We start from the raw sequence: 22,832 nt of genomic DNA on the forward strand, positions 1-22,832 counted from the left end.
CAGCAAAACAGAACAAAATGTAAACTAAGAAACCAAACATATGAGGCTATACATTGTGTCGATTTTTGGTTTCTATTCGACTTACATCTTGCAGTCTCAACCTACTTTCAGAAAGTTACTGCTAACACAAGATCGTTAATTAAGTGGGCTCAACCCCGGATCAGCAAACCTCTACGATAAAAAACATATCTTTTTTATAAAAAAAATTAACATGCTTCTATCTAAAACAATGCAGATGACACATTTACCACTTCCAAGTTGCTACCAGTCATAACATCCCTCAATGACATGAAGCTAGTAACATGCATCACTACACTTCATACAGTTTCAAGTGGTGGGTGAATTACAATTCTACCCTTCTTCATTAACAAGTCAAAAAACAAAATATAACTTAAGAGATATGGTCCGGGATCTGGGTCCGACACGGATCCGAACTGGTTAATTAAGTATCATAAGAGGAACACGCCTGTAAGTGCGCAAACCTAGATGAATACGTCCAAAACATCATGCAAGAGAAGGTACAACCATGACCACTATCTGTACCTAAATGCTGCAGAAAAATGCACCATCAGGGCGAAGCCACCTGTACAGACAGTACGCGTGGGACCACAACGGCTACGCATAGGAGACAAAGGTAATGAGAGGTTAGCCCCGCACAAAACGACATCCATGATCTCCACTGTAACGGCTGCAGAAAGAAGGTTTGACTTTCATATTCCTTCATTACCCAAACAAAAGTCAAACGGTCAAAGATTGAAAGACGGCCACCAAGAACAAGCAAAGTTAGGTCATTCAACTTGTCAATCAATCATAAACACAAACACATATGCATAGAACATAAATACAACACAATAATCACATAGAGTAAACATAAAAACATACTTAGAAGTTGGAGCACACTTAAAATATTCTTAAGAAGAACATAAATAATAGTCTATAATCTAAACAGGACACACAAAACAGAAAATAGAAGATAAGTTACATAACAGGTGATTAAAATTTAAAACAGAACATAGCAAGTGATTAACCTGGATAAAACAGCACATAACAGATTAGTGAAAATAGAATTAAAAACCTATACATTTATTCTAAAATGACATCTGAATATAATATTTATTCTGAAAATAAGAACAGATAATGCATAGTTTCTTAACAGAAACAGTTACAGAAAGCAGAACATGTATATTTTAGTTCTAGACATTTGATGCATTCATCTTTTAAGTCAAATCTATTGAAATTATTAACACATATTTTCTTATAAAATGGATACACAACAATTAGAAACATCTGTCACATAAAGTATAGACATGAAAATGCTAACATTTATACTTGTAAGGGGAGATGAAATGTAGCACACCACTTGTGCAGCATAAACTACACACAATAAAAGTATTTCATAGTAGCATAATTAGTGGTGCATATAATAACAATAGTGACAGTGGTAAACGGCTGCATAAGTTCACTCTACTATCACATATCAGTAACATTGTTATAAACTTTTATACACTAATAGTCTTTAACAAACTGTCTCACGTGGATAGAAGAATGACGAAGTATTGTATGGCCCTCTAATTATCACCCACCAAAAGTTCACCAAGAAACAAATTCTCATCAGGTTGAAATGGCTCAAAAGTAGTTCAAAGTTTTAGCTTCCTGCCATGTAATCATACCAACACTTAAATATTTCAGAACCATTCCAAAATATCCATGAGATACGCATATGAAGCCGGCAGAAATGGACCATTAACATATCTGACGATAAGAAACCAATTAATAACATATGCCCACGACACAGCCCAATCTAACCCGACAAAAATTATATCAACAAAAACACTTAGAAATAACATCACAAAACAAAATGTAAACTAAGATGATACCAAACTACTACTGATAATTGATAAACGAAGGACTAGCACAGGAACCATAAAATTGGTCATCATACATTTTAACACTACATTAGTACAACAGATAAAAAGTTACACAATGGTATAAAACTAAAATACTAGGATTGAACCACTTGACCGCATGAGCAAGCCGCCATGAAACTAGTCAGATCAGCTGGCAATGGTCAGGTCAACAACATCCCATTTCTCAACTTGCAGTCTCAGCCTCAGCCTCTACCTCCGCCTCCGCCTCCGCCTCAGCCTCCTGTGAGAAACTTGTTGCTATCTCTAGATAGTTATCCGGGATCAACACTGGATCAGCAAGCCTGTATAATAATAAAAAAAGAATATACTTTTTATAAAATAAAACAACAATTAGGGATGGTAATTATGGCCCAATCAACAAAGAATGGGTTAATTATTACAAGCAAAATAAATTGCATGTCAGTTCATTTGGGTTAACTCAAATCTAATAACGTATCAATTTGGGTATAGTGGTATACTCAAATAGTACAACGGGCCACTCTTATAAAGCTTGTTATTAAAACGGATCCAAACTGACACTTTTTTAAATCTATGTTTTGACTCAAAACTCATTTTTCTTAAAACTCGTTTTTGAGTCAACCTAGTTCACCAATCACCCAACCCGACCCACACAAAATTAAGAGGAAAGTAGTGAAAATATTCATACCTTGGTGCAACATTTACCACTTTCAGTTTGCTATCACTCATAACATCCTTTAACGAAATGAAGCTAGGAGTATGCATCAATGCCCTCCATTCAAGATCAAGTGGCGGATGATTTACAACTCTACCTTTCTTCTTATTCAAGTCATAAAACAAAAGAAAACCAAGACCAGTCACTATCACTAATTCCCCATTGTTTCTGCATGTTAGAGTACTATTCCAGAGGAGGGTGAGGAAAGCCCAAGCAAGATCGTCTATCACATATTCTCTACTCCATGAATCTTCCACGCCATATTCCTTCATCACCCAAACACTAACCTTTGACCGCTTTGTAAAACCATCAATGATTGAAAGACGGTTACCAATAACAACCAGGGCTAGTTTTATACTATATCGATATCCATGACCCTTCCTCACATGGGCCGGGCCCGAAATTTCCCCAAATTTATGTGTCTCGAAGTTGAAGAAAACTATGAGATTTGAAACAGCCTTGTCCGTGCACATCCAATGAATAGTTTTTTCCAAGTGGCATGGACTGTAAAAAGTATAGGGACGGAAGGGTAAAATGCCAAGGGACTCCCATGAGTCGTGACCCTTAACATATATCTCCCCAATTGCATTACTTTCTATATGCACAAAATCCGGATCAGAATCTGAATAAGGCGCTTGATCCTCTGACCCAGTATCAAGATCTTAACCCTCTGAGCTAATTTCATGATCGGAAACAACATCTGGATTCATATCCGAATCAGAATCTGAATCTGAAGATACATCCGATTCCACAGATGAAACATCTGAAACGGGTTTCACCGGGAAAAATGTGCACAAAACTTCAAATTGATTTGTTTCTGGACAGTAAAAGAACCAGGACACAATACTTGTGCAACAAGCTACAATATTGGGAAGCAATGTGTATTCACCTGTAACAGGATTGTATATCATACAACAGTGAGAATCATCACGCGAATCCATACGCTCCAACAGAATTAACCCGTTACTAGAATCTTTTATTTGAAAGCCATCTAATGGGTTGTTGAGATTGGGCTTAACTTCAACCCGCGAAGCAGATATGGTATCCAAATCAATCAAGCGAATACATGAAGATTGAAGCAGTAACTGGGGTTCTGAATTTGCAAGATGTACTGGTGCAAATTCAGAATCGTTTCGTATGAGTTCCAACAAAGATTTTGACACAGCGCAGCAAGCAAAGAGAGATGGCAAAGGCACCTTTGTAAGAATGTCTTCCAGATTGACTATTGGGAGCTCAATCAGAGATCGGTTACCTGCTGCCATTGAAAATTTGTATGTGGTGGTGATAGGCAACTATGATTTTAGGGTTTTGGAAGTAGATATATCCGATTCGATGATCCGAAAGCAATTGGGGTAGGTTATTTATATAGAGTTTGCGGATAGTAAATAGCATTAATGAGTTAGTGATATAAATCGGGTTGGTTCCAAAGAGTTACTTGTCTATTCTCGAAGGGGCAAAGTGAAAAGTGGCTAATAGTTATTTTGAGGAGAAAGCATTATAAATAGGAGGGGAATATTATGATTACTCATTCATGAATTTTGTTTAGATTGAGTAGGCTCTGAGGGTGTGACCCTGGAAATTGTTATCTGTCCTTATCACTTTTTTTCTCTTTCCTTGTAATTCCTTTACTTTCAATTAAACAATTCCCTTCTTATTATCTATCAATCTAATTTCAATCCTATTTACATTCAATATATACAATCTGTTCATCTCGTTCCTTATTATTGGTCCGACCTGCCTTGACCTGCCGATTGTTTCTTTCATCTCCGTTTTTTCTCTTTTCCATGGAAACTCGAACAAATTCTCGGTTGGATAATCAAGATGCTCAAATCAAGCAGTTGCAAACTGATGTAGCTGATATGCGTACTTCGTTAGCGGCTCTAGAGACAGATCGACTGGAATCTGGTGAATTTCGTAAGGTCGTTCTCGCCTGGATGTCAAAGCAAGAGAAGAAGACTGTGGGTGAGTCGTCGGGATCTGGCACCTCTGGTGGAGAATTCACGTTTTCCGGCTCCCATCCTAGATCTGATATGTTGGATACCTCTGATTCTGTTTCGTGGGCTGTCAAAAAGGTAAAACTCCTTGAATTTTCTGGTTTTGATCCACAGGGGTGGATTCAGAAAGCCAATTTGTATTTTGATATGAATCACACAACTGAGGATGCTCGATTGCGTTTGGTTCGTTTGAGTATGATTGAGGTAGCGCATCATTGGTTTACGATTATAACGCAAATCCGTCCTACCATTTCTTGGATTGATTTCCAATCAGAATTGCTTCAGCATTTTAGTGGTTTAGTAATACAAAACCCGTTTGAGCAATTAGCTACAATCAATCAGGGCGATTCCATTTATGATTATATAGATGATTTTGAATATCTTCTCTCTTTGGTTCCACGACTGCCGGAATCACAGTCGATTGGGTATTTTGTTGCGGGTTTAAAAGATGATGTGAAAAAGTGGGTTCATCTCCACCGCCCTCAATCACGTTTGGACGCCATGTACTTGGCTAAAGACGTTGAGTTGATGCTTCGCCCGGGGTCGGGTCAGTCTTCTTTGGGTCGTTTTCGATATCTCAACCCAACGGGTAGTCGAACGTTCGGGCTTAAGGAGGGGCCACAAGGCCGATCTGAATCTCGGTCTTTCTTTTCTCCCAAAGTTGGTGAGCGGGTCTCTTTTCCTAAGTTGGAATCTCCCCGATCTGTGTTAAGCCCTAAACTTCCTTTTCCAATGACTGATAATGGGCAGGGCTCTCCACGTGATCGTGGGGTTCGATCTCTTTCACGAACGGAATGGGAAGACCGTCGAAAGAAAGGGTTGTGTTTCCGATGTGGCCAACAGTATGGGCCCACACATAAGTGTCCAGAGGGTAGATTGCGGGTGTTGTTGTTAGGGGATGATGAGGACGACATCCCACTTGGAGATCAATGTTTGTTACAAGCTGAACCGTCTTCACCTTCTGATGTTGATACGGATGGTGTTGTGGGTACATGTAATGGGTTAGAATTTGTGGGTTCATTGGCTTCTATTGCACTCTCTGCGACAATGAAATTGAAAGGTACTTTGATGGGTTTTTCCATTTGTTTATTGGTGGATAGTGGAGCTTCCCACAATTTTATTTCTAGACGTTTAGTGGAGGCATTGGGTTTATCTTCTTAGAAGTTTAGTGGCATCAAAATTAAATTGGGGGATGGTCATTTTGTGTTTGTCTCGGAGCGGTGTGTCTCTCTTCAGGTTACTATCGGCCCGTGTTCTTTCACTATCAATGCGTTGGTCTTTGATACTGGTCTTTTGGATTTCATATTGGGTTTAGAATGGTTAAAATCTTTGGGGGAAGTTGTCCACGATTGGCAACACTCTTGGATGCGTTTTACTTATGAGGGTGTTTCGGTTCAGTTACACAGCCTGCAAGCCGGTTCTTCGGCTTTCACAGCACTACATCAGTGGCTCTTTATGGAGGGTACTTTGGTTTCTTCTTCGGATAACCAACTTTCTTCGGCTCCACCTCCACTCACCACCTCTCAACAATCTGCTTTATCTTCACTCATTCAACAATTTGCTGAGATTTTTCTTCCACCTACTTCTCTTCCCCCGGTCCGCTCTCACTATCATAGCATTCAATTATCCACCTCTGACCCGATTTGTGTACGCACTTATCGCAATCCACATGTCCAGAAAACAGAAATTGAAAGACAAGTCCAGCAGGTATGGAAATGATTAGACCAAGCAAGAGTGCTTTTTCTAGCCCTGTTATTTTGGTACGCAAGAAGGATAATTCTTGGCGAATTTGTGTTGTTACCGTGCTTTAAACACCGCAACCATTCCTAACAAATATCCTATTCCGGTTGTTGATGAACTACTCGATGAGCTTCATGGGTCAACCTATTTTTCTAAACTAGATCTTAAATCTGGTTATAATCAGATCCGTATGCGGCCTGATAGTATTGAGAAAACTGCTTTTCATACTCATGACGGTCACTACGAGTACTTAGTCATGCCGTGGCTACCTTCCAAGCGGTGATGACATTTTTCGTCCACTTTTACGGCACAAAGTGGTTATATTTTTTTGATGATATTCTTGTTCACAGTTCCTCTTGGGAGGATCATTTGAAGGACGTGATGGAGATTTTTCAGATTTTACTTGTGCATCAGTTTAAAGCGAATCCGGAAAAGTGCAGTTTTGGTCAACGTTCTATAAACTATTTGGGTCACATCATTGATGCCAAGGGAGTTGCCATGGATCCCAAGAAGGTGTCTGCTGTTTTGGATTGGCCGGTTCCACAAACCTTGAAAGATCTACGTGGTTTTTTGGGATTAACCGGTTATTATCGGAAATTTGTCAAGAATTACGGTGCCATCGCTCGGCCTTTAACCGATTTAACAAAAAAAGATTCATTTTTATGGTCTTCATCAGCTCAACATGCTTTCGAATTGCTCAAGCAAGCTTTAGTCTCGGCTCCGGTTCTTGCTCTTCCTGATTTCTCTCTTCCTTTTGTAGTAGAATGTGATGCTTCGGGCTGTGGTATTGGGGCTGTTTTAATGCAGCATAAAAGGCCGATCGCCTACTTTAGCAAGGCCATGAGCGATCGTAATCTGTCCAAATCAGCTTATGAACGGGAGCTCATGGCGTTGGTTTTGGCTGTCCAACATTGGCGGCCATATTTATTGGGTTCTACGTTCACGGTGTGCACCGATCAGAAGAGTTTAAAGTTCCTCCTCCAACAACGTGTGTCATCCTATGATCAACAGAATTGGGTGGTGAAACTGTTGGGTTACGATTTCGACATTCAATATAAACCGGGCCGCGAAAATCGTGCAGCTGATGCTTTATCTCGTCTAGCAGAGTCGGGACAACTTCTTCAAGCTATCTCCTCTCCAGTTTGGCTACAGGGGGCCTTATTATTGAATGAGGCTAAACAAGATGCTGAAATTCAAAAGTTACTTGCTAAATGTTTGGCTACACCGGATACTTGTGTGGGATATTCAGTAAAAAACAACGTGTTATTTTATCAAGATCGGGTGGTCATTTCCCGTAACTCTAAGTTCATTCCTGCTCTTCTTCATGAGTTTCATGTTACTGCCTCAGGTGGTCATTTGGGTTTTTATCGTACGTATCGACGCTTAGCTGCAAATGTTTATTGGCCGGGAATGACAACCACTATTAAGCAGTTTATTCGGGAATGTGACACGTGTCAGCGGTGTAAAGCTAGTTCTGTGCTACCCGGGGGCCTTTTACAACCGTTGCCTATTCCCGATGTCGTCTGGGAAGATCTCTCCATGGATTTTATTGTGGGGCTGCCACCTTCGAAAGGTTACACGGTTATTCTCGTAGTGGTGGATCGTTTATCGAAATATGCTCATTTTATCCTTTTAAAACATCCATATACTGCCAAATCTGTGGCTGAGGTTTTTATTAAGGAAATCATTCGTCTTCATGGAATTCCTAAATCTATTGTGAGTGATCGGGACCCTTTATTTTTAAGTAAATTTTGGCAAGAAATCTTTCGATCCATGGGTACTCAACTTCAAATGAGTTCCGCTTATCACTTGGAATCGGACGGTCAAACTGAAGTTATCAACTGTTGTGTGGAATCGTATTTACGGTGCTTTGCAGTTGATCAGCCTAAAACGTGGTCAGGTTGGTTGCCATGGGCGGAATTTTGGTATAACACAACATTTCATGCGTCCACGGGTACGACCCCTTTTGAGACGGTCTATGGCAGGCGTCCTCCTTCGGTGTTCCAATGTATTCTGGGTATCATTCGTGTTGAATCTGTTGCAAGGGAACTACAAGACCGTGACGAAGCTTTAAGACAACTTAAACTTCATCTTTCTAACGCTCAAGGGTCTATGAAGCTTCAGGCGGACAAAAAACGGCGTGATGTGCAATTCGCTACAGGTGAATGGGTGTATGTTAAATTGAAACCGTATCGACAACTTTCAGTTGCTAGTCGAATTCACCAGAAGTTAGCAGCAAAATTTTTTGGGCCATTTCAGATTGTGGACAAGGTTGGGCCTGTGGCCTATAAATTGCTTCTTCCTGTTACTTCTAAAATCCACCCTGTTTTCCATGTTTCTCTGTTAAAAAGGTGGTCTCGTGTCCAGTTGAGGTTGTTCTTCCTCCTGAATTAGATATGGCAGATTCTCCGCATTTGCTACCTCATTCTGTGTTGGCCACTCGTGATGTTTGGGATGGATCAGATTTGGTAGAGCAATGGTTAGTGTAGTGGCAGGGTCATACGGTGGACGATGCTTCGTGGGAGGATGTGAATGGGTTAAAACTCAATTTCCTGATTTCAATCTTGGGGACAAGACTGATTTTGAAGGGGTGGGAAATGATACAAATCGGGTTGGTTCCAAAGAGTTACTTGTCTATTCTCGAAGGGGCAAAGTGAAAAGTGGCTAATAGTTATCTTGAGGAGAAAGCATTATAAATAGGAGGGGAATATTATGATTACTCATTCATGAATTTTGTTAAGATTGAGTAGGCTCTGGCACGTGCCAAGAGAGAGGGTGTGACCCTGGAAATTGTTATATGTCCTTATCACTTTTTGCTCTTTCCTTGTAATTCCTTTACTTTCAATTAAACAATTCCCTTCCTATTATCTATCAATCTAATTTCAATCCTATTTACATTCAATATATACAATCTGTTCATCCCGTTCCTTATTAGTTAGATATCAAAATTACAAAGTTATCTTGAATAATTAATAGGGGTGAGCAGAAAAACCAAATAATTGAGAAACCAGTGATCTGGTTATGAAATTTTATAAAAGGATTCATAGTTTATTTATGGTAATACATGTAATCGAGTTAACAAAATAAAACCACCCAAGGGTTTGTAGCCTAGTGGTATTGATAGAACCCCAAAACTTAAACAAGAAATTAAAGGATAGTTGACCCGATTCGATATGGGCTAGTCTCCGGTTAGCCGATTCGAGATGGCAATTCTCCAAACTCAACATTATTAAACCCTAATATTTTTATATCATAAACATGGATGATCTATTACCTAAAACACAAACATATAAATAGACATAATTGTAGTAATTATCGAAGCGGTTACTTAGACCATTCAACTTCCTTTAGCTCTTCATTATCCTTGGACCCGTCAACTCTCTTGAATCCGAACGGGTTCGTATCAATACTTCCAACCCGGAAAATCGACTTGTCCTCAAGTCGGAAATTCGATAATAGTTTTGCCAAGCGATCATCCATTCAATTGTAGCCGCATACGTTTCATTGACCCACTTCATAGAACGTGGCATATTATTGTCACTCTCGTTTCGATTTGATAGCCAAGCGATTAGCCATTCAGTTGTAGGTTTACCGGCTTTCTGGACTCCGCGACTGTTTAGAACTCAATGAAGTTGAAGATCGGTTTCCCAATCTTGGATAATCGGTGGGGAGGAACTTATAAATGTTGTTGGGACTCGAACCCATGCGTATTTCAACAGGGCTACACGGTAAACCTGATGAATCCGAGACTGATCCGTCTTTGGAATGATGTGATTAGGACCGAAAAACCTGGATGACAATTTTTCAAGACATCTATGGGGCTGATGTGGAAAGTCCACATCCCCAACCTCAAAAGTGATCAGTTCATGATGTCTTAGGTAGGCCTGAATTTTTATCTGATTTTGTTTTGTTTCCAAATCTTCTCTGACCTGCAATGGAATACCACCTCCGATCTTCAATTTAACACCCAAAGACTGATCTTCAATCTTCGATTGAACATCTGAAACATGTTTAGACAGATCTCCGGTCTTCGATTGAAGATCTAAAACTTGCTCAAATCGATCTTCGTCAATGCTAGGGTTGTTGTCTGGGATTTTTTCGTTGACCAGATCTTGATTGTTGCACGGGAGGCGTGTTCCAAACATCACGGATTTGATTTCTGCAACATCACCCCTCATTTGGGAGACTATGGCGTCGAGCTTGGTAGCGATGGCTGCCAATTGGGTGGCGATTTGATCGGATGTAATACTGCTACCATCATTACCTTCCTTCTGGTAATTCCGGGCATGCACCATCGTGATTCCCGGCAATGGAACCAAATAATAGAGCCCCAAAACTTAAACAAGAAATTAAAGGATGGCTGACCCGATTCGAGATGGCAATTCTCCAAACACAAGGTCATTAAACCCCGATATTTTTATATCATAAACATGGATATCCATAAACTAAAGCATGAACACTTATATAGACCTAATTGGGATAATAATTGCAACATTTATTTCCCTAAACGTTTCCTCTTCATATTCCCACTTAATTAACTGCCTTGACCCACCCATGTTGGAACCGAGTATGTATCAGGTATGTAAATAGTGGTGTTCCTCCCAATGTGGTTAGAGAGTTCTAGTCCAGTGGTGGACAAAAGTGTAAATATAAAGATAGGTCTTAAAACTAACTTTATAATTCTTTTTTAATTATTTTATAGATAATATATTATAAGTCAGAAAATATACTTATAAATAACATAATTTTAGTTATTGCTTATTCTTCTTTATAAACTAGAAGGATTGTTAATATGTTATTTGTCCACAATATAACATATATTTACTAACTGAAATTAGCTTGGATCCACCCTCGTCCAATCAAATAATCTTCTCCAATAGTTGAACTAACCAAGCCGATCTGTTATGATAATCTAGAAACTGAAACATCAGTCATTGGTTCGGTTTTAGCCAATAACCGAACCAACAATGTCAATGCTCACCCCTTGTGATCCATTTGAAGCATTCAGCTTAAATCGAGTTCCATTTGAACTTAATAACTATAAGTGGAAATAGTTCTAGAACCAGTTCCAGGAATTTGCATTCAACTTCAAAGTAAAATCTATAGGGATTATTAACATATTCATGTAAACATATGTTATTGTTTATTGGATAGAGTAGAATAACACTATTCATACAAAATCCGATACAGTTATCAATCAATAGCAGGAGAGAAAAAAAGAAGGCGTTTATGTGGTCACCTAAGCGGCTTGTGTGTGTGTCATTGTCAAAGCAATAGATACAAGTGTTGGCACAGTTGTCTACTTAAAATCTGGTATGTTGTCACATTATATACAGACATACTAACAATTATATGGTTTAATAAAAATTTCAGGCAATATCTACGTACCTGCTTTCTAAGTAGCATTTGTCACATCATTTTGAATGGTAAATTGATAATACTAATATACTGGTAATGATGATGAGCAGCTATTAAAATCATAGACAATTACGATGATACTTACAGGTAGAAAGGTACAAATTCATTCATCCCCAATTTGAAGAACAAGTCTAGGGTTAATAATACTGAAACGGAACGAATTTAACTTCGTCTGCATCTTCATCCATGGCCACAGAGATAGCCTTTATATCAAAAGTAACTGATGTTTTACCGGGACGGGGCAGGTCTGATCTGTCGTTAGTCGTGTTGCGGATAAGGTGAATTCGGTTGATTAACATGTGTAAAATTTTTGTATTTAAAACGATTATTTATTTTGTCGATAAAAACCGGACGTCGTAGGTCCTGACCGATATAACCTGAAATTTAAAAAACAGATATTGGTTTTTAATACTTGTTTTCCAAATTTTTGATTTGTCGCCTACCATTTCCAACTTTCATCATATTTCCTTATAACTCTCCGTCTAAAGGAACACTAACTTCGTTAATGTTTTGTACTAAAAATGTCATTCAAATTAGTTGAGGGGGTAAAATAGAATTTTTATTTTTAACACACATAAGCTACCAGAGAGAGAAAGAGATTGGTCGATGAGAGGGAGAAATATGGTCTGCCATGTTTTCCGGTGACGATCTGGTTTGGCTTCCCTGTTCTTCGACGAACTCCCAATACAACGACAAGACGGGGACGGTGGTAATTGTAAAACCTCAACAACCTCCATTTTCGGTGACATCGTTTTTTCTGGCGAATTTGAGTTTTCCAGCTATCTCGTCTTTCAGAAAATAGAGATGGTTCAGAAGTGTAAAAAGGTGATGGAGATCATGAAGATTGTGTACCGGTGGAGATATGATGAAGATGGTGCTCACCGGAAACCTGCAACTCGTTTTTCCGGCACAAAAAAGATCCCGGAAGGTGGCTGGGTGAGACACTGGTGGTGGCGGGGGGCGGGGTTACGGTTTTGGGGCGGTGGGCGGTGAAATGATGGATATGGTGTTCACCGGAAACCTGCAACTCATTTTCCGGCGAGTAAAGAATTACTTCGAATCGATACGTTGTAGATGGGTTCGTGTTGAACCAGAGGTGTAGTGGTGGTGGTAATAGATGAGGATGGAGTGGTGATGCTTGATCTAGGGTGGGTTGGAGAAAAATTTGATATATGTTAAACAATTTAATTTTCTTTTTCACCCTCTCAACTAATTTGAATGACATTTTTAGTCCAAAACATTAACGAGGTTAGTGTTCATTTAAGAACATGAAGGTAGCTTGAACTAATGCAAGTGTGAGATGTGCAACATGTGCCATCACAGCGCTAATCGCACATATTGCGAAGCCCTTGCAACATATGTTGATAACATTTTTAGTCCAAAACATTAACGAGGTTAGTGTTCATTTAAGAACATGAAGGTAGCTTGAACTAATGCAAGTGTGAGATGTGCAACATGTGCCATCACAGCGCTAATCGCACATATTGCGAAGCCCTTGCAACATATGTTGATAACATAGAGTGTTCTCCCTTACAAACCTTTCAAGGTTTTGTCTATCCTTCTATGTGAGACAAGTTTCAATTATTTTATTGGAGTTAATAGATTCAAACATCCAACCTCAAGAATCAATATTTCATTTATCTTAGCTTAACTTCGTTTTAAACACGGCTTAGTCTGCTGTGAAGCTCTCACATAAAATAAAAATGAAATAATTAATACTTATACTAACCACATTTATATATAAACGAGTGTTTTGCCCGGCGCGTTGCGCCGAGACAGTTTGGTAAAATCCAGACGGTGGTAAAACCAAAGCAGGTGGTAAGTGCACGCAAATTGTCAGTTTTGGTTACGTGCATTATGATATCGAAACTGAAACAAAAAAATAAAACAAAATAATATAAAAATTGAGGTTGACCAATGAGGTGACGTCGGTTAGTAAAACTCGGGAATTGATAAAACTCAAGTGTTGTCGATCACGAGTGTTGAGGTGATGAGTCTACACAAATTTGGTCGGTCCTCGTCACGTTCGTTACGGTATCGAAACTAAAACCAAAACAAAAATTGGCGTTCTTTTTCGTTAAGTTCGTTGCGGTACCGAAACTAAAACAAAACACGATTATCATACGCGAATTCGATCGGTTTCACTTATCATCCGGCCATACCAAAATTAATTTGATAAACAGTTCTCACGTTTACATAAACATAAGTGATACACTTGAAAAAATAATAACCAAAATCATAAGTAACACACTTATACTAAAAAATAACCAACTTTTTGCTCCATTAGAGATTTGATCCCTAGTTCCAATCTTGAAGAAACACTTACCACAATCATCACAACCATCCAATTAACACCAACATATATGTTTAGAGACAAAACTCTTATTACATATATAAAAACAAAAATAACACACTTTGAGTTTGTGGCACCAAACTTCTAATTTATACTAATTAGATGATATTTATTTTCAAAGTTGATGAGTAATTACACTTTTATACTTGTGACAAAAAACACTTTTTCACCAAATTTTCCAACAGTAACAAATATTAATATTCTGAAACTAAGAGTTTCTATTTTATATAAACTAATAATAGAACATTACAACAGAGTTGATTTCATCTACTAATTTGGTATTTCTATTATACTATGCAAAATGATAACAAGAAAACTATTAAAAACTCAAATAAATACAAATTTCATATAGGCTTCACCGTAAGATATAATATCATCTAGTGATTTCCGTCAAAAGTACTTCAATTCATTGTACATCAATATATGCCAACTCTTTTCAATATATAAATCATCATACACAAACAAAATCATCAAAACTTATAATCTAGATAACAAAACATAAAACATATGGCCTCAAAAAGGTCAACTCTCTTTGATAATATTCCTATTTCATTGTTTTCTTCATGTTTTTGTTTCTAGTTCTTAATATGACATAATCCTTTATTTAGTAACTAACAATGTGATGTTTGAATCGAGTTTAGGATAGCGGTTGTTACAGGAGGAAACAAAGGTATTGGTTTCGAGATATGCAGACAACTAGCTTCTTCTAGTGATGATATTCTTGTTGTAGTGACAGCAAGAGATGAACAAAAGGGCCTCCAGGCTCTTCACAATCTCAAAACCTCAGGTTTGGCTGAAAGCGCCTTTGTTTTCCGACAGCTTGATGTCACGGATCCTGCTAGTATCACATCGTTGGCAGATTTCATCGGTACTCAGTTTGGAAAACTCGATATATTGGTAAGGTTTATGTTAGCAAATTAAGATTTTGTAATTTTTGTTCAATATGAGAGGAAAATGATGTTGGTTATAAATCTTGAGATAGGTGAACAACGCGGGGGTCAATGGGGTCATCGTCGATGAAGGGTTGGTTACGAGCTTGAAACTTCAGCCCGGTGAGGTTGGTCTTTCTTTCTTTCAATCAACTCAGTCATGTTACTTAATAACTGACGTAGAGCGGAAGCATAAAAGATAAAACAATTTTATTTATTTCGGGGCTATAAACGATGAAATTCGGGTCTGACAGCTGGGATCGGCAGTTTATAACATGATTTGGGTCATTCAGAGACCTTTTCATCCATTGCTTATGGGCCCCGTAACTCCAAACGTAGCTCAAGTTATGTCCTTTTTTAAGCTAGATCATTTTCTACCCAGTTTTGCTTGTATCTAGGCATCTAGTTGGTTCAAGTATGAGTCTGTTAACTCTCGAATCACCTTTGTATAAAAAACTTCCCTACTTTTGATCAAGAAAAGTTATTGGTACAGGATACAAGCTTGAAGACGTATTTGGCAAAGCAAGTAACGTCACAAACATATGAAACCGCTGAAAACTGCATCCAAACAAACTATTACGGAACCAAACACGTCACCGAAGCTCTCTTGCCATATCTCAGTCAGTCCTCTTCTCCAAGGATCGTTAATGTTTCCTCCGGAGCAGGGAAACTTGAGGTAACATACGGTCTCTTCTCGTTATCACACTCTCATCAGATAGATTGATCAAGCTTCATAATGGTGTTTTGTAGCATATTAAAGACGACCGTGTGAGTCAAAAGCTTAGCGACGTTGGTTGGCTCACGGATGAGGTCTTGGATGAGGTTGTGACCGGATTTCTGCAAGATGTGAAAGATGGTTTGTTGGAAGAAAAAGGGTGGAATGCAACAATATCAGCTTATATTGTTTCCAAAGCCATTATTAACGCGTACACTCAGATACTTGCAAAAAAGTATCCATCATTTCGTATAAACGCGGTTAATCCTGGTTTTACAAAGACAGACATGACCTTTAATAAAGGGACGTACACGGTTGAGGAAGGAGCTAGAGGTCCTGTTCGGCTTGCTTTGGTGCCCGATGAGGGTCCTACTGGTCGTTTCTTCTTTCAGATGGAAGAAACGACCTTTTGAAACACGTATGTAATGTATTTTTGGTCATTTCTTCCTCCATGCAAATGTGGTGGTTTTTTCTTTCAATAAGAAACGACGTTTTAACATTGCATAAGTTATTAGATATAATAACAATATAGTTAATCTTGATACGAAAACTCAAATGAGTACGATCAAGGACAACACAAGAATCCTAAACGCGTCCTAGTATAATGTCAGTATATAAGAAGAATCTACAATGATGTAAGTTATATGACTCGGGTCAAGGGGAGAGCATGAGCTCGGCCCAAGTGACTGAAGACGCCTTCATCTCTGCAGAAGATGACGCGTCGATTTTGTTTTCCAACATGGCGCACAGATCTTTCATCGATATATGATCTCGGGGCTTTAAATGAATACACATAGAAACCACTTCACAAATCACTTTCAAATCCTCATCCTTATAATACTTCAGTGCAGGATCCACAACTGAACCCATTTGTTCTTGATTTTCAATATAATCTTTCGCCTGTTTCAACAAGTTCTATTCAATATTTTCGATTTGCAAATGGAAATAATGTTAAATGGCGTGTCAATCGTATTAGGTTGGTGGTTTGAACCGTTCAGCCGATATTCTTGTCAAAAACATAAACCCTAACCCAAACACGCATAAAATTGTGTAAGCCGAACCTGACTCACATAATTAAATGAGTTCAATATGTGACACAAACACGACCTATTTAACCCATTATCTAAACGTGGCAAACGGGTTGGAAAACAGTAAGCAATTGTAAATGTTTTAATCAGGTTGATCGATTGTAATAAATTGGTTAAATGGGTCGTAAACGAGTTGCTGGTCAACCTGAAGATGACCGTTTAAGTAAACAGGTTAAACACATAACCTCGACCCGCGTAACCGATTTATCAAAAATTGGCAAACGGTTTGACGGGTAGTGCTTGATTTTATACGAGTTAATATGATTGGTTAATAAATTGGTTAAACAGGTCGTAAACTAGTTGGCGGGTCTACAAGTTCAATTAAAGTGGTTGGCGGGTCATTCTGGTCAATTAAGCGGGTTAAACATGTCAACCCAAACACGAACCGTTTAATTAAACATGTATCCTGAACATGGCACATTTAACCCATTTATCAAAACGTGGCAAAAGAGTTGGTGTGTAGTAATCAAGTTGTAAATGTGTTAATCGGGTTGGTGGGTTGTAACAAATGGGTTAAACTCGTCGTAAACAGGTTGACGGGTCAACCTGTTTAATTAAATGGGTTAAACAGATTAACCCAAGCACGACCCGTTTATTAAGCTGGTTCAATATAACAACAAAAAAACTGAATAATTTTGTGTCTTATAATCATAAAGAACCGTCTTACCCAATCTACAAGGTAACCTTTGTCCTTGCAGAACGAAGGCCGTCCACTAACAATCTCCAAAAGAAGAACTCCAAAAGAGTAAATGTTACCCTGAATATCCAAATGGCGTTCTTCAAATGAGCCCGGAAGAACACAAATATCACCTTCATGGCTAATCGAATGAGCGCTATTTTCTGATCGCGTCACAATCGTTTTCCAACTTTCAAAATCAACAAGCTTCAAGATAGATTTTTTTTTTTAATAAAAACGTTAAAAGATCTACATAATATTCAAACAAATGTGTTACTAAAGTTACCTTTGGTGAAAAATCTTCAGTAAGATACACTGCACTCGAGTTTAACTCGGATATAGTAAATGGTGGGTCGATCTCTGTGTGAAGATACCTCAACCGTTTAGCTATGCCTATAATAATATTCATTCTTCTTGACCAACTTAGGTGGCACCCTTCTTCATCTGTGATCAAATAGAAAGCACTATGCTTTATTAGAAAAGAAACAAAGTGTACTTCCGGCCAACCCACCCAGCCTGGCCCGCCCCATTTCGACCCGAACCAAAAAGTATGTATTTTGACATACATAGAATAAAGTGGACTTACAATGGAGATGCTCATATAATGTTCCATTTGATGCATATTCAAAAACTAACATTCTTGTAAATGGGCTACTATCTATACAATATCCGAGCAATTTCCCCGTGTTTTCATGGTTTAGCCTTGCCAAATCAGCAACCTGAATAGCAGAACAATTTAGTCGATTAATATTTGTTTGAATGGATCGATCAAATCTTTTTATTTGAATGTGTTATTCAAATTATAGATTTTCGGTTTTTATTTTGAATGTTAAGTACTTTGTAAGAATGTAATTAATAGTGTAACCCAAATATTCTACGCTCAAACATATAATAATTAAACTAATCATATTATATAACAAAAAAATTTAGGCCCATAGTGTTAGGCCCAAATTCATGATTTTGGGCCAATCTTTTCCTGCGCATAAATTTCAAGCCCAAAATGTAAACTGAAAAAACCGAACCCAAACCAAAAACTAAAGAAACTAAAACAAACGGTTTTCAAAAACTCAAAAACCAATATTTCGGTTTTTGGTTTGGTACACCCATAAATAACGAACTAACGATAACATCGGGTTCATAAGAATGCAATAGGATATTATATTTATTTGTTAACATTCACCTCTTTCTGATAATAGAGCTCAAGATAACCGGTCCAATGCTCTTCTTTAATGCAAAGAGATATAACCGCAATCTTGGGACCGCCTTTCATAATTCCTTTGTAAACTAAACTATCCGATGAAGAACCAATAATGTTGCTAAAATCCTCACAAGCAACCTCGAGTTCTTGTCGGCTATATTTTGTCACACCAATCAACATCTTAGAATCAACATAGACCGCCATATGATCTTTATATCTTGTGGATTTATTCCACATACTCAAAATCGAAGGTTTGCTTTTGCATCTCAAAACGAATGTGAAAATGGCAATAAGAACAAGAGACCCCACCATTACACCTGTCACAACCTCAACGGCTAAATGCCATGCAGGTTTTGAGTCACGGGCCGGGTTGGTGGCTTTATTTTTAGAGGGTTGGATTCTTGTGGGTCGGTTGTTATGGGCGTTTGCGGGTGGAACAAGAGCTGTTTTAAGTAAACGGACATCAAATTTATTTTTGTAAATGTACAAGAAATGTTTTTAAAATTTTATGCAAACATACCACATTGTTCGTGAGCCTGTTGCTTGATATCTTTATAGTTTAGGCAGTTTCCACGAAAGGCGATCCTGCAAAGATCAAATTTTGTGACAACGATTAGTTACATGCCCACTCACAACGTCTAATACGATTCGGTCAGTTAGGTTTTGCGTTGGCATATCTAACCCGTTTAGAAAATGGTTTGTGTCCGGGTTGGCCTGTTTAATTAAATGGTTTGTGTTCGGGATCACCTGTTTAACCTGTTTAGTTAGACAAGTTGACCCACTAACCGGTTTATGAACCGTTTAACCATTTTTTTACAACCCACCAACTACATTAACAAGTTTACAACTTGGTTATCACCCGCCAACCTGCTTGACACGTTTCGATAAACGGGTTAAACCAGTCGTGTTCGGGTTACATGATTTTAAGTGTGCGGGTTAGGGTTGATATTTTTTACAGAATAAAAACATAGGTCGTGTTCGGGTTTAACAAGTCAACCCGCCAACATGAAACAATCGACACCCCTAGATGGGTATGGTAACGGGTCAAAACAGGTTCGAGCCGAAACAGATCATGTTTAAGTAGGGTCAAAGGGACCGTGTCAAGTTGACACGCAAACATTTTATTATCCTGTTATAATAGACTTTGAGATAGCTTTTAACCAGTTTTACCTATTCCCGCCATCAGGTAAGCTTCATGATTTGACCTTTGAGATAATTCACAACCAAACCGACCATTAACAATAAACAGGTCAAAACCGACAATTCCACACGAAAGAAAGGATGAATACCTTGGAAGATATTCCAAGCACTTCGGTATCTGCCCGGTGAGAAAATTATACGACAAATCTGCAAACTTTAAACGCGATAAACAACAAAACCCTCGTTTATTCTCACCCGATGAATTTGCATAAGCACCGGGAATTGTTCCATGAAATCTATTCCTGTCTAACCGAAGATCTTGAAGGTTTTGAAGATTACCAAGTTTTAAAGGCAATTGGCCCGTTAGCCCGTTTGATTCCAGATTTCTGTACCAACATAAACCCGTTATCAAAAAACACAAGCTTGATCACTTCATATAAATTAAAACAACATTATGACTTACATTGTAATGATGCTAACTAAATTACTGATTTCAGCAGGAATCGGCCCGGAAAGCTCGTTTTTCCCCAAATCTAGGACCCTGAGGTACTTTAATGACCCAATTGACATAGGTATTGAACCAATGAGTTTGTTTCCATGTAAAATCCTACATCAAATACAATTTACCGTTCGGTTTTCGTTTTCTTTAAAATCTTTTAAGGTGAGATATAATACAAGGAATAAAAGATTACAATTCTTGTAAGGCAGAGAGCTGAAAGACTTCTTCAGCAATAAAACCCATAATGGAAGAACCAGAAATATTACTGCAAAACAAAAAATTTGAAACCCTAAAAAAATTTTGTTATAAAAAATAAAAAATAATAACTTTTCTTACAGTTTTGTAACTTGATTTCCAGAACATGTTACACCAAGCCAGTTACAAATATCTGAGTCAAAGACATTCCAGTCAGATAAAACCAAAAATGGGTCTTCAACAATACCTTCTTTGAATGAAATTAAAGCATGAGCTGCAAGAATCAAGAATTGGGTTACATTTTTTTCGTTAAAAATCATAACTTTCCCCTAAAAGGTTCTTGAAAAAATTAACATTAAACATAAAAAATTCTCTCTAAAACTCCATAGATTAAAAGTCTGTTATTTATTATGTATTCTTGAAGGTTTGACTTCTCAAGTCAAACTAACCATTGTCTTTCATTCTAACTTGTTCATCTAACATTACTAACACATGAATATGGTGATACAACATATATATAATACACACCCCTGTTTCCTTTGGTAGTTACTTCTCCGACTCCGGTTGGCTATGTTTCGGACCTCGTAAGGCAAGGCTTCATGGAGGACTTCGTGTTCTTGATATATATACACACACATAACTTGTTTGCACATACTAACCATGACTAACATCTACTCTTTTTAGTTTTTTTTTTGTCATATTTATGAAGTTTCATGGTGGAGGTTTGTAGAGACTAACCTCGGTTTAACCGTAAATAGTCCAAACCATGAACCGAACTTTTTACTAGTTTTGTTAAAATAGTTGTTTAAGCATGTTTAATGTTAGATTCGAGGTTCAAAAATCATTTTTACAAGTTCTTTGATATTAAGCATGTGGAAACCATCTATGAACTCGTTGGGAGATGGAAACCGAACCAAACTGAAACTTTTGCTTAAAAGACTTGTTGTTAACTTTTTAGTTGTAAAACTTAAATATTTTTCATTTATAAATTATTATACAAGATCTATGATATTTGGGTATGTGGAAACCATCAAGGAACATATTGTGAGATGGAAAACGAACCAATCCGATTTTTACTCGCTTAAGACACACAAGTGTGTTTTTTTAGCAATCAAGACTTGTATATTTCTCTAAAAATAGTTTATAAAATGATTTCAGTTATTTTCTTAAGTACTTGGAAATGTTGGATCCAACTTGATCTCATAACATAGTTTGGACCGACAAAATTGAATACTCGCTTAACGTACGTTGTTAGATTTAAAACAATAGATCTACATACTTGGTTAAGTCTTATAAAGTTTTATTGAGTTATCTCATAACATTCATTATTTTGGAAAGTTGACTTTGGGTTTGGCCAATTATCAACACCCGAACCAACAACCCAAACACTCGTTAAAGACCCGTTTTAGTATCTTTGTCCCAAAGGAACTTGCATTTAGCATTTTCTCAGCTTATTACTTAACATAGGTTAAGTAAATATTAAGGTTAGATACTTTAACCCGGTTTCGAGCAAACTTACATTTTTAAAGGGTTATTATTATAAATTCTTAAATAGTTACATTATAAACCTTGAAATTTATTTGTTTACTTTTTGCAACAATTATTTTATCTTCAAGACAACCTTTCTAAATCCAAGACTTTCTTTTATTTAGGCTTCATATGTTAAATTCGTCGTTCCGGAAAATCTCCAAATAATCAATCTTTCAAGTTTATTACTTGAATGTGAGTAACTTCATACCCCGTTTTCTATATTTTGCTTTGGGGGTGACATTTCATCTTATCTAAACTAAATGTTTTATACTTGGGTCTTAAACCACAAACGTTGTTGTATACTTTACTTGAATAATATCTCAATTTGGTGTTCTATGCTTATTTGTCTATGTGTTTATCGCTTTTGGATGGTGGAACTATAAATCCTATACCATTTGGAAACCCCTCATGGTAAGGTGTCGTTAACGTAATGCAATTAACGATAACTATAAAATCCTAAACTATTTGGCATCCCCTTATAGTTGGGTGTCGCTAACTTGTTCGCGATAACTATTTTATCCAAGTTTATAGCTCTTATTTATTGTTTCGTATACTAGTTTTGTGGCTTTTTTTACTAAATACTATTGTTGCTCAAACTTATGAATTGCTCGCCAACCTTTGTGTTGACAAACTTTATTTTATGAAATGTTACAGGTTTACATCTCGGTTGATACGATGCTTGTGGTGAAAACGAATGTCAAGACCTTTAAGTTATTAACAAAAATGAACAATATTTGATTTGCTATATTTGTTATA

General features: G+C 37.6%; 3 protein-coding genes across 4 annotated transcripts; 1 reads left to right on the top strand and 2 right to left on the bottom strand.

Annotated features, from left to right (window-relative positions):
• Nucleotides 1–1,871: 1,871 nt before the first annotated feature.
• LOC143575466 (uncharacterized) lies at nucleotides 1,872–4,008 on the bottom strand. 2 transcript variants are annotated; one of them, XR_013142762.1, is made up of 3 exons: nucleotides 2,575–4,008; nucleotides 2,140–2,209; nucleotides 1,872–2,109 (listed from the first exon to the last, which is right to left on the bottom strand). XR_013142762.1 is itself a non-coding variant. In XM_077059843.1 (2 exons), exons 1-2 carry the CDS (start codon nucleotides 3,072–3,074, stop codon nucleotides 2,092–2,094), a joined length of 618 nt encoding a protein of 205 aa, XP_076915958.1. In that variant the 5' UTR covers nucleotides 3,075–4,008; the 3' UTR covers nucleotides 1,872–2,091. The 2 variants fall into 2 exon arrangements, 1 of the variants encoding a protein (XP_076915958.1); XM_077059843.1 differs by having other exon boundaries at nucleotides 1,872–2,209.
• Nucleotides 4,009–14,613: 10,605 nt separating this feature from the next.
• LOC143575467 ((+)-neomenthol dehydrogenase-like) lies at nucleotides 14,614–16,208 on the top strand. The gene is made up of 5 exons (XM_077059844.1): nucleotides 14,614–14,627; nucleotides 14,748–15,003; nucleotides 15,089–15,163; nucleotides 15,529–15,711; nucleotides 15,786–16,208. The coding sequence occupies exons 1-5, from the start codon at nucleotides 14,614–14,616 to the stop codon at nucleotides 16,161–16,163; spliced, it is 906 nt and encodes a 301-aa protein (XP_076915959.1). The 3' UTR covers nucleotides 16,164–16,208.
• A 36-nt stretch (nucleotides 16,209–16,244) lies between these two features.
• On the bottom strand, nucleotides 16,245–20,875 carry LOC143575463 (putative LRR receptor-like serine/threonine-protein kinase At1g63430; the record flags this gene model as incomplete). Its single annotated transcript, XM_077059839.1, has 10 exons — nucleotides 16,245–16,650; nucleotides 17,506–17,721; nucleotides 17,801–17,958; nucleotides 18,101–18,233; nucleotides 18,695–19,155; nucleotides 19,233–19,297; nucleotides 20,002–20,238; nucleotides 20,316–20,459; nucleotides 20,545–20,616; nucleotides 20,688–20,875. Coding segments are annotated over 10 exons (1,920 nt in total), but the record flags the coding sequence as incomplete, so codon positions are not given.
• Nucleotides 20,876–22,832: the final 1,957 nt, after the last annotated feature.

Source organism: Bidens hawaiensis, unplaced genomic scaffold (assembly GCF_021521415.1).
Source record: "Bidens hawaiensis isolate Kalapana, Puna unplaced genomic scaffold, B.hawaiensis_p1.1 tig00027518_1, whole genome shotgun sequence".
NCBI classification, from domain to species: Eukaryota; Viridiplantae; Streptophyta; class Magnoliopsida; order Asterales; family Asteraceae; genus Bidens; species Bidens hawaiensis.